Below are 12,395 nucleotides of genomic sequence, written 5' to 3' on the forward strand. Positions count from 1 at the left end.
TGGGTCTGATAACGGAGAAGGTGGGTGGCAGTACTGGAGTTGGCTTGGCCTGCGGGGTAGAGAGGGTGAGCTGGGAGGAAAGGAGAAAGTGATCACTCCAGGAGAGAGGAGTGGTGAGAGGGAGAGAAAGGGGAAGGTCTGAAGAGATCAGAACATCCAGAGTGTACCCTGCAGAGTGAGTTGGGCCAAATGTACAAAAGTATATCCCAATCAGTAATGTCTTTGATGGATGAGTTCTTCCTCCTGCGTGTTCCTCATTTACTTCTAACACGCAATGCCTGTGATATGTGGCTGCTCTGCAGTTACTCAGCAGGGAACATTTGCAGAACTGATGGCATGGGGGTGGGGTTGGCTGCTCCATATAGAAAAGTCAATATGTACGTGGGCATGTAGCCACATCAGGTTCTGCGCTTGAATGTGGCTTCTCCTAGCTCTGTAGTGTTAGCTGCATATGCATAATTAGTGTGGCAATGCCCAAGACCACAATCAAGTTAATGTTTTCTTGAATATTGTGCACATGTGTGCATGCCCTGCTCTATTCCAAATTAGAAGATTCTTGTTTCATAAGAATTAACATTGTGACAATGTTTTCCTTTTGGTCAAATTGGAGATTTATTATTTGATTCATCAAAAACATCTGAAGCCTAAGCCAACACGTTTTTCGACCTGTGCAGTCTTTTTGAAGATCTTGAGGAACTTTTCTTGTGAAGATATCTTCTGTTTGTACCTGCGCGACTTATGTTGTTTGTTCTTTGTGATTATCGTACTTTCTTTATATATTTGTAGTTCTTCCTATATTAGCCAATATTGTTTGTCGCATGGGTGAAGGCCACGACAGAGACAATGAGTCCCTCAACTCCGTCTGTAAATAATACGGGAAGTATACTTGTGCCCGGTGCAGAAGGAACCCGACGCTTGGAGCAGGAGCACTTGAATTTTGAGGTGGGATTGAACCCAGGAATTGCCTGACAAGATACAAAAAATTGTACCATTTAAGGGGAAACCACAACATCATACGAAGGCCCGGATTTCAGAAAGGCGCAGTATATACGCCGAAACACGTGTCATCCGCAAGGGGCTAAGGAACAGAATAAACTGAATAAATTCAAAATTGTACTACAACGGCTGTCTCTGTTTTGTTACTTATCTATCTTGGCGCAGCAAGGTGCGGGCACAAGCATTCTTCCAGTCTTTTGGAAGGTTTAGTGTATCACATTATGACAAAATATGCATAAATTAATCAGAAATTCCATAAGCATGATAACAATAAAGGTAATAATATTGACAAATCATCAAAGTACACACCGGTTAATAGCATGTGACAGTAGGACGAAGGGGAGAACAGACTAGAAGAGAAACCAGAGTCTCTTTTTTTGTCTATTCCCCTGCCACTCTACTCTCACATGATATTCACCTGTATGTAAATTTGATGATTTTACAGTATTGTTACCCTTATTTTATCATGCTTATGTCACTTCTTGTTACCAATTTACGCATATCTTATAATGTGATACACTAATCCTTAAAAGAAAAACGTGACGGCTTAGGCTTCAGATGTTTTTGAGAACTCAAATAATGAATCCCCAGTCTGACTAGAAGAAATACATTATCATAACGTTGATTCTTATGAAACATATATGCACAATATTTAAGGAAACATTTCTCCATATAGAACTCCCATGATCTTGAATTCAGATTGAGGGGTGACAACACATGGCTGTAGGGCGCCCCGGGCTAGCTAAGAAAGTGCTATATCAAGAATTGTACCTGGGAAGATGAGATGTGTAATTGTGAGAGAAAGCACTTCTCATCATAAAGAACATTAATGAAGGTAAGTAATGTATTTACTTGCCTACAGTAAGCATGGCACTTTTAGCCAAATAGGCTGGCTTCCTTTACCAACTTGGTTCACCATCCCAACATCTCTGCACTTGCCACAATATTTTGTCTGACCTCCTGAAATGAGGGGTGTTGGGTATGTGGTGCAGAGGGTAGTAGATGAGCACCACACTTCTACCTGGTTTAATATTTTTTTAATTAACTGCTAAGATGCAGTTCATGGCCCTGCCACTTTACGTGTAAGGTTTCCAAAAGAGTTGGTAATGGAAAGAGGCTTATTTCATTAACAGTGTTATAGATGCTACAGATAGGTGACTGTGCCTCTTTTTGGTTATGTTCCAAAAATGCAGATTTTCTGCCCAGCCAAATTATTCCATGTTCTCTTTGTGATGATCCGTGTTTCCATTGGGTAGCCTTACTGTGACCACTGCTTGTATTGCTCATATCCTTAACACCTCAGGTTTCTAATTCTAGATTAGCATGCTCATTGTAATAGAGACCCAGCTAGACCCAAACTCAAAAGCTGCTGCATCTATTTATACCTTCTTTAGCTCAAAAGCTGTGCGAAATGTTCTATGCTCCCTTACTTGTATGGATACCATTAGGCCAAACTTTAATTCAATCACTCCATAAATGCATTTCATTTCCATGATTTTTTATGCTAGATCTTTAATGCTAGTCCACTAGATTTTCCAGACCTTTTAGATGCCCTGCACTATTTACCTCAATGGAGTTTACAGAATTTACTGTGCACATATCTCTGTTGACATTGGGTTTGTTCATAGGCATTCCATCTAGCATCTTCAGCCTTGAGTTCATTCTAACATCTTGTAGCTGTGTTCTCTGTCTGTCCTTCTCCCTATTTCTCCCTATTTCTGTTGTTCCTTTTTTTATCACAGGTTGGGCGAAGTTTAACTGTGCATCAGAGCGAGTGACTTTCAAACCTGCTGGCAGGAGGACACGATTTCTGAGTACGCCCTGCTTGGCTCTTTGTGTGTAACACTTTACTCCTTTTTTGTCTTTTTTCTTTTGTTGCTCTCTCCCGTATGTCCCACGCAGCTTTTTGTCTGTTTGTCTGTTTTGTATGACTCACTGTTTTTGAAATATGTCATATGTTTGGGTTTGAAATTAAAAGGTGGTTGTAGAAGAAGCAAAACGTAGCATCTAATCCTGAAAAGTAGTCACTTTGTACTACTGGGGTTGATCCTATGGTTCATTCTGAAGAAATGTTCAGTGGGCCTCATTCATCTCCTCATTCAATCATTCAAGTACATTGAAGTGCAATTCTGCTCTGGGTAACTAACTTCAGTACCTATTGATAGAATGCTTTATCTCCAGAAATGTATTGTACAATGTGTTCTTAAATAATGTAGCTGAATACTCCAAATCATTAGCACATATGCATATCAAAATCACCCTAAATTTAGACTAGTGGCATGTCCCCTAGGGTCATAATGCATAGCCTAACATAAAATATACAAACATGGACTTGCTGTGTTGGGGTCTCTGCCAGGTTTCAAATCCATTGAGGCAACTTGATTATCCAGTTTAAATGTTTCATGTACGTACATGCAAATTAAATGGGCATGGGTTTTCAATTTCAATGGGATCTTAATATATGGCTACATACTTGTAATCAGCAAAAGTGTGCTAACACAAAACTTTTAAAATTCAGACAGTGTAGAGGGATTTTATAAAAACAGACTGTTTTGTTTATATTTGATCTTTTTCAGAAAGTACGCAAAGCTGAATTGACAGGATTAAAACGTTTGAAGGATTATAGATTAATTAACTTGGTGTCTTCAACCTGACTAACACAATCATAGGGAATAGGTGCCTTACTTACGACCTACATGTTTGCAGACCTTGTTCATTTGCGGGGAAAAACCTGTCATTTCTTGTGATGAGCATCCTCTAGATTAATTGATCTTCTCCTGCCGTATCCCGATCCAGCAAAAAGGTATCCTTGATATTGAAGCACCCACACATATATTCTTTTCTATCCGCTTTCTGCAGTGATACAACAACTATGTGAAGCTTTATTCACCCTAAATATGATTTCCAAGTCTTCAAAACCTATAAATGCAGCTTCTTCAAATTGAGATCTTTGTTATTATTCCACCTACTCTCCTCACTTCCAGTGTTAAGCAGACACACAGCTCTCCTTCCGGATGTCTTCCCCTACCACCTCCTACCTACCTGACTGCTATTCAGGCATGGTGCTCTGCCAGTGATCTCTGCCTCAATGCCAGCAAGACAGAGATCTTTCTTATTGAGACACCTCCTCTTAGCTTGGCCCTCACTGTCCAGCCAGATTCCTTGGGTCACCTCCCCTCACCCACTTATGAGGCAAAAAACCGTGGGGGTCATCTTAGACTCATCTCTCTCCTCTCCACACACCACAGACCTTGCCAAGAAGTCCAATTTTCAAGTTTTATCCTCAGGGGCATTCTACCTTTCCTCGCCTGGCCCCAGAAGCTCAAGGTCTCTGGGCTCTCTCTAGGCTTGACTACTGCAACAGCCTCTTCCTAAACCTTCCTCTTTCCTCCCTTCGCCCCCTCCAACTAATCCAGAATAGGACTGCAAGACATCCTTGGCTGCAAGCTCAGGGACTGCATCTCTCCAGCTCTAAAATCTCTCCACTGGCTCCCATGACTGCAAGGATCACATTCAAAACCCTTTGCATCATCCACAAGGCTGTCTGGGTTCTAGGACCTCTCTACATCCTGGTTTCCCCTCCAAAAATACCGCCTAGCCAGAATCCTTTGAAGCTCTGTCTCCAACTCTCTGCAGGTCAAACGTTTCTCCAAGCAGAGAGTTGGAGGTTGTTCCCCCTCTTTGTCTGGCACCTCCCTCTGGAAAAGCCTCCCTCCCCCCTTAGACTTGAGCCAGATCTTCGTAAGTCAAGGAAACTTCTAAAGAACTTCCTTTTCTCCTCTTCCTTCCCTCTCCCCTCACGTGCGAAACTCCCTACCTGCTGCTGCGACTGGGGCCTGGTCCCTTTTTAGAATTATACCGGGACCAGACTACTCCCCTACCAGTCCCTGCCAGTTACCTATGCCAGCACTTGGGTGTCCTTTCCCAGACTATCCCAACCCAGTCCTCCTGTCCACTGCACTTTCCTCTCCTTCCACACTCTTTCCCCTGGCACTTGCTAATCTGGCCTGAATAGCACTTACCCGCCCCCACCCGTGGGGCCTCCACTATTACACTTCTCGCTCTTCCCTCCACCCCCTCGCACTTATCTTGTCATGCATTTGCACGGTCGGATTGTCACAAGGCCAATATAACAGTTTCTCCAGCATGGGGTCTGGCATGTATTCACATGCTCATGAATATTCCCTGTCGTCAGGCTGGGAATCCTCGGTAAAGAAAAAGTCAGTTTCAGTTTTGTTTCTGAACTGTCTTTCTACTAGTAACGAATCACTGGTCTCTGAGTCATACTGCCCCCAGCCAATGACTGCCCTCTACCTAAGCCCCTCCTCTGGCAGCCATCTTCAGATTTTTACCACACGTTAAAGTGTTGGGAGTCCTCGTGCTATAGCTCTCGAGCTTTTACTGCATTTTGCGTTTTTCCGAAGAGTTTACTCTTATATTTTCGGTTAATCAAGCCTCAAGCTCCACCGATTCTACTTCCGATCAACAGGGACCCATTTTCGGAATTTTCTATGCCCCTCAAGGGCATCTTTTTGTTGAGTTTTCCACTTCTCTGAGGTTTCCAGAAGATCTTGAGGCCTATTCCGCGTGGATATGGACCAGGACAAAGGAAGCATGACGCCTGTTGGATCCAAACTGTTCAGGAGCTGCCCTGGTTGCGGACTACTGAACGTCTTTGAGGAAGAGCACTCTCGGTGCCTCTACTGCCTTCACAACGACAAATCGCACGTAGAGAAGGACTGTGCGTTTTGTAAGAACATGTCCGAAAGGACAATGAGGGATCGTCGTACTCGACTCACCAACTGGCTCGAGGGGAAGAGCCCAGCAGCAGGTGAGAAGAAGAAGAAATCGGAGCGGTCTTCTAAGACCTTTGAGGGCGCTCAAGCGATGGGGGCCCAACAAAAGGCAAAGCACCGCGAGTCCGCAGGCACCGGGAGCGCTGATCTGTCGGGCTCCTCGGCTGCCAGGCAGGGCGCAGTATCACAATGCCATCAACCATGAGCCAACGCCCTGGCTTGGTGAAGAGGAAGTCGGAGAACATGGGTAAGCTTAGGGAGAAGCCTCGGTCGATCCCGACGGAGACAGCTGAGGGGGAGCGAGGCAGCAACCCTCCCCCCAAGGTAAAGGCCTCAGGCACGCCCAAGGTCGTGAAGGCCCTGATTCACCCGGCTAAGGCCTCGATTGAAGGAGTCGTGGCGGCTCTGGCGAAACCTACAGAGGCTTCCCCAGTGGAGACGGCTTCGGGGGCTAGTTTCCCTGCCACCCCAGAGGGAATCTTCTTTTCTGCCTATCGAGAAGACCCCCGTGAAATCCCAGCTGGAAAAGGGGGGGGACATGGTAGCCATAACGGACACAGATACCACCTCTGAGGATGAGTTGGCTAGCATCCAACAGATCCGGGACAAGAAGTTCGAGGAATCCAAGGCCCACGGGAAGGATCCCGGCGAGGCCGACTAAGAGAGCAACGGGGGACCCGACGAGGAAGATGGGGCCGCGGAGGGCCCCACGCCCCAGCCGTCGGTCCCGTTGCAGCCAGTGCCCGTACCAGGGGACAATTTAGGAGCTATCTTGATGGCCATACAGGCCCTGTGTAAGGAGATGAGGACAAGGATGCCCTTACCCCCCACCAGCAACCCAGCGGAGCCTGGACCCTCGGGGAGCCCACCTAACAAGCGGAGACGAGTCCATCCTCCTCCCCCCTTCCAGCCTTCACCCCCATCCCCTCCTCCGAGGGATGAGACGGGAACGGAGACGGCAATGACGGGGACAGACGGCGGTGGTGATGACGATATGGACCTCTCATCACCACCTCCTCGGGCCTTCCCCCCTGCCCCCACCCCCGACGAAATTGGCTCCTTCCATGCCATGATCGCCATGGCATCTGAGCTCTTCCAGCTCTGCCCCAAAGAACAGAAGGAGGAGGGCTTCCTCTACCAATGACGGGAAGCCAAGAGTAAGGCTGTCCTCTCAGTCCCTTTACTGGACGACATCAGGGGCGAGGGGCTGGCGCTCCTCAAGAATCCATTCACGGCTCCTGCTAAGAGACCGGTACGAGAAGTAGTACCAGGTCCCCGACTCCGCCCCTATGTGCCTCAGAGCACAGCCATCCCCGGATTCAGTGGTCTCCGCGACGGCCAAGAAGAAATCGGCGGGGGTGACAGCCTCAACTTCCACTCCCCCCCTTGGACGGCGAGGGAAAGAAGCTGGACGCCATGGGACGACGGGTCATCTTGTCGGCGGCGACGACTATTAAAATGGCCAATGCCCTTGTGATCGTGGCTCGCTACGACAGGGAGCTGTGGTTCAAGGTCGCTCCCCTCTTGGACTTTCTCCCGGACGACAAGAGGGCTGAGGCCCTGGAAATCCTACAGGAAATCGAGGTGGCTTCGGACCACGCTATTACGGTGGCCACAGACATCCCCAACACCGGCTTTCGCCAGATGGGCAACAGCGTTTGCCTTCGCCAGCGCGGTTGGCTCAAGGTCACCGATTTCCGCCAGGACGTGCAGACCAGCGTTCTGGACATGCCCTTCGACGTGAACAACCTGTTCGGCAAGACAGTGGACGAGTCACTGCAGGCCATCAAGGCGGACACCGGACGGCTCAGGCCTTGGGTGTTCTACAACGACGGCCGTCCTTTCGGAGCTCTGGAGGCAAGCAAGGTGCCTCCAAAGGATTCGGCGGCGGCTTGTCGTCGTACCGCCAAGCGGCCCGCTCCTTGTCACAGGAAGCCTACAGAGGATGCGGGAAGACCGGAGGATCCCGTCGTCGTCAAGGAGGGCAAGGCCGTGGCGAAACAGGACTGAACCAGCTGTGGCATCGGGCCCCCACCCGAGCACCCCGGTGGGAGGCCGGCTGGCGAAATTCGTCAGCTTGTGGAAATCCATCTCCACCCACCGTTGAGTGCTAGATGCCCTGGCCCGCGGGCACATTCTGGAGTTTCAAAGAAGGTGTCCCTGTATTCCACCCATGGCCAGAAAGGAAAACCACGTCCCACAACTACTTCTGGAGGTACGAGCGATGCTAAGAAAGGGAGCCATAGAACTCGTCCTAAAGAGGATCCGGGGCTCCGGAGTGTACTTGCGGTACTTACTCGTCCGGAAGAAGACCGGCAGTTCGCGACCTATCCTGGACCTTCGTCGTCTAAATAAGTACATCAAGGCCCAGAAAGTCACCCCCCCAGCACGTGCTGGGAGAGCTGGAGAAAGGCGACTTCCTGTTGTCGCGGGACTTGGAGGATGCCTACTTCCACATACCCACTCTAAAAGGACATTGAAAATTCCTACGATTTGTGGTCCAATGGCGACACTATCAGTTCAAGGCCCTTCCCTTCGGATTAAAGTCTGCACCCAGGGTATTCAACAAGTGCCTAGCACAGTGGCGGCGCGGCTGCGCCTGCAGGGGATCCACGTCTACCCCTAACTGGACGATTGGCTCATCCAAGCAAAATCAAGGGAACTCGCCGTCGACCACACAGTGAAGATCGTCCAACTGCTCACGGATCTGGGATTCTCAATCAACTTTGCGAAATCCCACTTGGTACAGTTGGAAGACGCCCTGTTCCTGGGAGCCAGACTCCACACAATGGCGCGATTGGCTTTGCCGTCAGAGGAAAGGATAAAGGCCATCCTGGGCAAGTTACAACAGCTGTTGACCATGGATATGGCCAGGTTGAGGTCTATAAAGTCCCTACTCAGCATGATGTCAATGTGCATCTACCTCGTGCGCCTATGCAGGTTGCGGATGAGACCACTGCAGGAGTTCCTCGACGCCCGTTGGATGCAAGCGGCGGGCAGCTTCGAAGACAGGATCTCACTCAACGAGACTGTCCACCATTGATCCGGTGGTGGGGCACCCACGCGCATCTAGCGTCGGGTATGGACTTCCAGACCCCGGCACATCAGGAAATGGTGACGACGGACGCCTCCCTGGAGGGATGGGGAGCACACACCAGAAATCTCCACGCAAGAGGCCTTTGCCTCGCGAAGGAGAGGTCACTACACATCAGTGTCCTGTAGCTCCGAGCCGTGTTCTGGGACCTCAGGTCGTTCCTTCCATCCCTCAAGGCCAAAGTGGTAAGGATCTTCACCGACAACACCACCACGATGGTCTACATCCGGAAGCAGGGGGGCACCAGATCCCCAGCCCTATCCAAGGAAGTGCAGGATCTGTGGCACTGGGCCGTCGCCCAAGGGATGTCCCTAGTACCCTTCCATCTAGCAGGAATAAAGAACACCATCGCTGACTCACTCAGCAGGGAGCTGCGCTCGTTCCACGAGTGGGAGCTGCGGCAGGATCAAGTGGATCTCGTATTCCGACAATGGGGCAATCCCCAGATCGACTTATTCGCGACGGCGACAAACGCCAAGTGCCGAAGTTTTGCCAGCAGGTTTCCCCAGCCGGGAGCATGGGCGATGCCTTCTCACTCCCCTGGGACGGCCTATTCCTGTATGCGTTCCCGCCGTTGCTGCTGCGACTCAGTCAACTCAGACGTTCCTGGTGCAGGATGATCCTCGTCGCACCAGTGTGGCCGAGGCAGATCTGCTTCCCGGACCTTCTGGACATGTCGGCACCCCCCCCCCTCCTCCCCCGGTCAAACTACCGACGGATGCAGATCTTCTCGCCAGGGAGGGAGGCGCCATCCTCCACCACGACCCAGGATCGCTGAACCTGCAGGCCTGGTTCCTGCAGCACTAGAGTTCGGAGGGTACGATATCCCGGCAGACTGCAAGGAGGTACTTGCAAAGGCCAGGGCGTCCTCAACTCTGAAGTGCTATGGACACAAATGGAAGAGGTTCTCTGTCTGGTGCTGTGCACAGAAGATTAACCCCCTTCGGATTACGGCCCCTCAAGTGATGCTGTACTTGCGGTCGCTGGCCACAGCGGGGCTGGCACATGTCTCCATCAAGATCCATCTGGCAGCTATCTCCCACTACACCAGAACTCCGGGCGGTCATCTTTATGGTTTCATCGCCTTGTGAAGGAGTTCATGAAAGGACTCTTCCGATCGTTCCCACCAGTGAAGGCTCCGGCCCCGGCGTGGGAGCTCAACGTGGTGCTGACCAGGCTCATGGAGCCGCCGTTCGAGCCACTGCATTCGGCACTGTTGAAGTTCCTGTCGTGGAAGACAGCGTTTCTTGTGGCCATCACCTCCGCATGACGAGTGGGAGAGATCCAGGCCCTCTCCTGTAAACCTCTATTCCTGACATTCCACGAGAGGAGGGTAGTGCTGAGGACGCACCCCTCCTTCATGACCAAGGTGCCGTCAGACTTCCATCTCAACAAGCCCTTGGTGTTACCTGTTTTCTTCCCATCGCCTTTGTCGCCGGCAGAGAGGACTTTGCACTCGCTGGATGTGGCTAGAGCGCTGAAGTTCTACGTGGACCTCACAGAGGGTTTTCGAAGACATCACAGCTGTTTGTGAACTTTGGACCTGTGACCCAAGGGAAGGCCCTTTCGAAGGCTTCCATTTCCAGATGGCTCTCCGGCTGCATCGTGCACTGTCATCGGTTGGCAAACCGACTGTTGCCCGGCCGTCCGAGAGCCCATTTAACCAGAGCGATTGCTGGTACCATGGCGTTCTTGTCTGGTGTGCCCCTGCTGGACATCTGCAGGGCCGCTACCTGGAGGTCGACGCGCACCTTCACAAGATTCTACTGCGTCAACCAGGATTCCAGGGAGGAGTCCAGTGTCGGCCAAACAGTGCTGCGCATCCCATTTGCTTGAAGGTGAGCCTGTTGAGGAGGTAAGAGATGCTTAATGTTGAGTTGTTGAAATGCTTAATGTTGAGCCTTGCCACCTCCCGTGGTTGTGCATGTGTGTACTGCTATGTATTCTTGTATTCCTGAGCATGTGAATCCATGCCAGACCCCATGCTGGAGAAGGAACAAGTTACTTACCTGTAACTGTTGTTCTCCAGCATGGGTCTGGCATGGATTCACATGCGAACCCTCCCTCCAACCCCTCTTCAGCTCTTCTCTTGGTCCAACTGCCACTTAACGTGCTACCAAATCTGAAGATGGCTGCCAGAGGAGGGGCTTAGGTTGGGGACAGTCATTGGCTGGGGGCAGTATGACCCAGAGACCACTGATTGGTTACTAGTAGAAAGACAGTTCAGAAACGAAACTGAAACTGATTTTTTCTTTACCGAGGATTCCGAAGCTGACGACGGGGAATATTCATGAGCATGTGAATCCATGCCAGACCCATGCTGGAGAACAGTTACAGGTAAGTAACTTGTTCCTTCTTTGTTCTTGTTTCCTTTGATTTTCCTATGTCCTCCCCACAACTCCCCTTCTTGCGCCTGGAAACACTTGTATCTGGGCGCCGTAAAAATGTCCAATAAATAAAGAAATACCCATGAGATACTCCAGTGAGAATATCTCAACTTGTATGTATATGATTATAGTAGTGATGGAATAATGCCATTACAGATAAGACACTTCAAATTTTTTCTTGCGTTTCCCTCCTGTGTTTGCTTCACCGTTGTGCCGCCAGCTATTGCTTCCAACCCTTTCCCCAAAATGGTTCACAATTTCCAGGAGATCAGTAATGACCTTGGAGTTCCAAAATGGCTGAACCAATTCTGGTTCTTTGGCCATTTGGCAATTGCCCATTTGTTTCTGGGGAGACTTATGATTTCCCAACTGCCCTCATTCGCTGAACATGGCAGTCTTGTTCCTGAAGTGTTAGTCCTCTAATGGATTGTGTCCTTCCACGATTCCCCATATTTGATATCAGCAATCTCCTGCTTGCAGTTAGGAAACGTTTTCAACAGCAGAGGCTGCCATGCATCGTCAGGTCGATGTCTCTCAGTGGCTACCATCCCCTCGCTCAAACGTGACATCAACATTGGTATAAATTGCACGCACTATAGCCGTTGCTTCAGTTCTGTTTTTGGGCATGCACAGCACGCTTCGGAACGGTTCGACACGCCCCAGCGATTCAAATTTCTATTGCATAGTATGCTTTTTACTTTGAGTATGTCTACTCTGAAGGCAGGTTTCAAGAGGGGTGTGGACTGTGACTCGAAGATGTTGATATCAGATCTTCACGGGATATGCCTGTTGTCTCGGTAAACAGCACAAAATCGACGGATGTGGTTCCTGTCAGTCCATGATTATCAAGGCCTTAAAGGAGAGGAAGACTAAACTAACCTTAAGTTGGTCCATGTCAAAATCCTTAGGTCAGTCCATGTCAAAATCCCCATCCCATCCTCAACTCCGTCGAAAAGAAGATCCTCTGAAGATATGAGTTTAAAAGATCTCACCACAAAGAAGCCTTACAAACGCTCCAAGCATTCTAAGCGGTCGAGGTGAAGTAGCGATTCACATCACTCTTCGTCTTCGTCGTCTTGAAAAGAATCCAAGACTAGATGCTCTCATTCTTTGTCCTCGGAC

General features: G+C 49.6%; 1 protein-coding gene across 8 annotated transcripts in view; it reads left to right on the forward strand.

Moving 5' to 3' along the window:
- The window catches only part of WNK1 (WNK lysine deficient protein kinase 1), a 2,404,646-nt gene that overhangs the window by 2,245,428 nt on the left and 146,823 nt on the right, over positions 1-12,395 (forward strand). For 5 of the 8 annotated variants that reach the window (XM_069628604.1, XM_069628602.1, XM_069628607.1 and 2 more), the window contains one exon: positions 2,739-2,831. The exons of 2 other annotated variants lie outside the window; for them this stretch is intronic. In XM_069628604.1, coding sequence (XP_069484705.1) covers positions 2,739-2,831 — 93 coding nt within the window. The remainder of the gene's footprint in view (positions 1-2,738; positions 2,832-12,395) is intronic. One more of the 8 variants, XM_069628603.1, reaches the window with a different exon arrangement.

This window comes from Ambystoma mexicanum, chromosome 12 (genome assembly GCF_040938575.1).
Source record: "Ambystoma mexicanum isolate Mex_15411 chromosome 12, UKY_AmexF1_1, whole genome shotgun sequence".
NCBI classification, from domain to species: Eukaryota; Metazoa; Chordata; class Amphibia; order Caudata; family Ambystomatidae; genus Ambystoma; species Ambystoma mexicanum.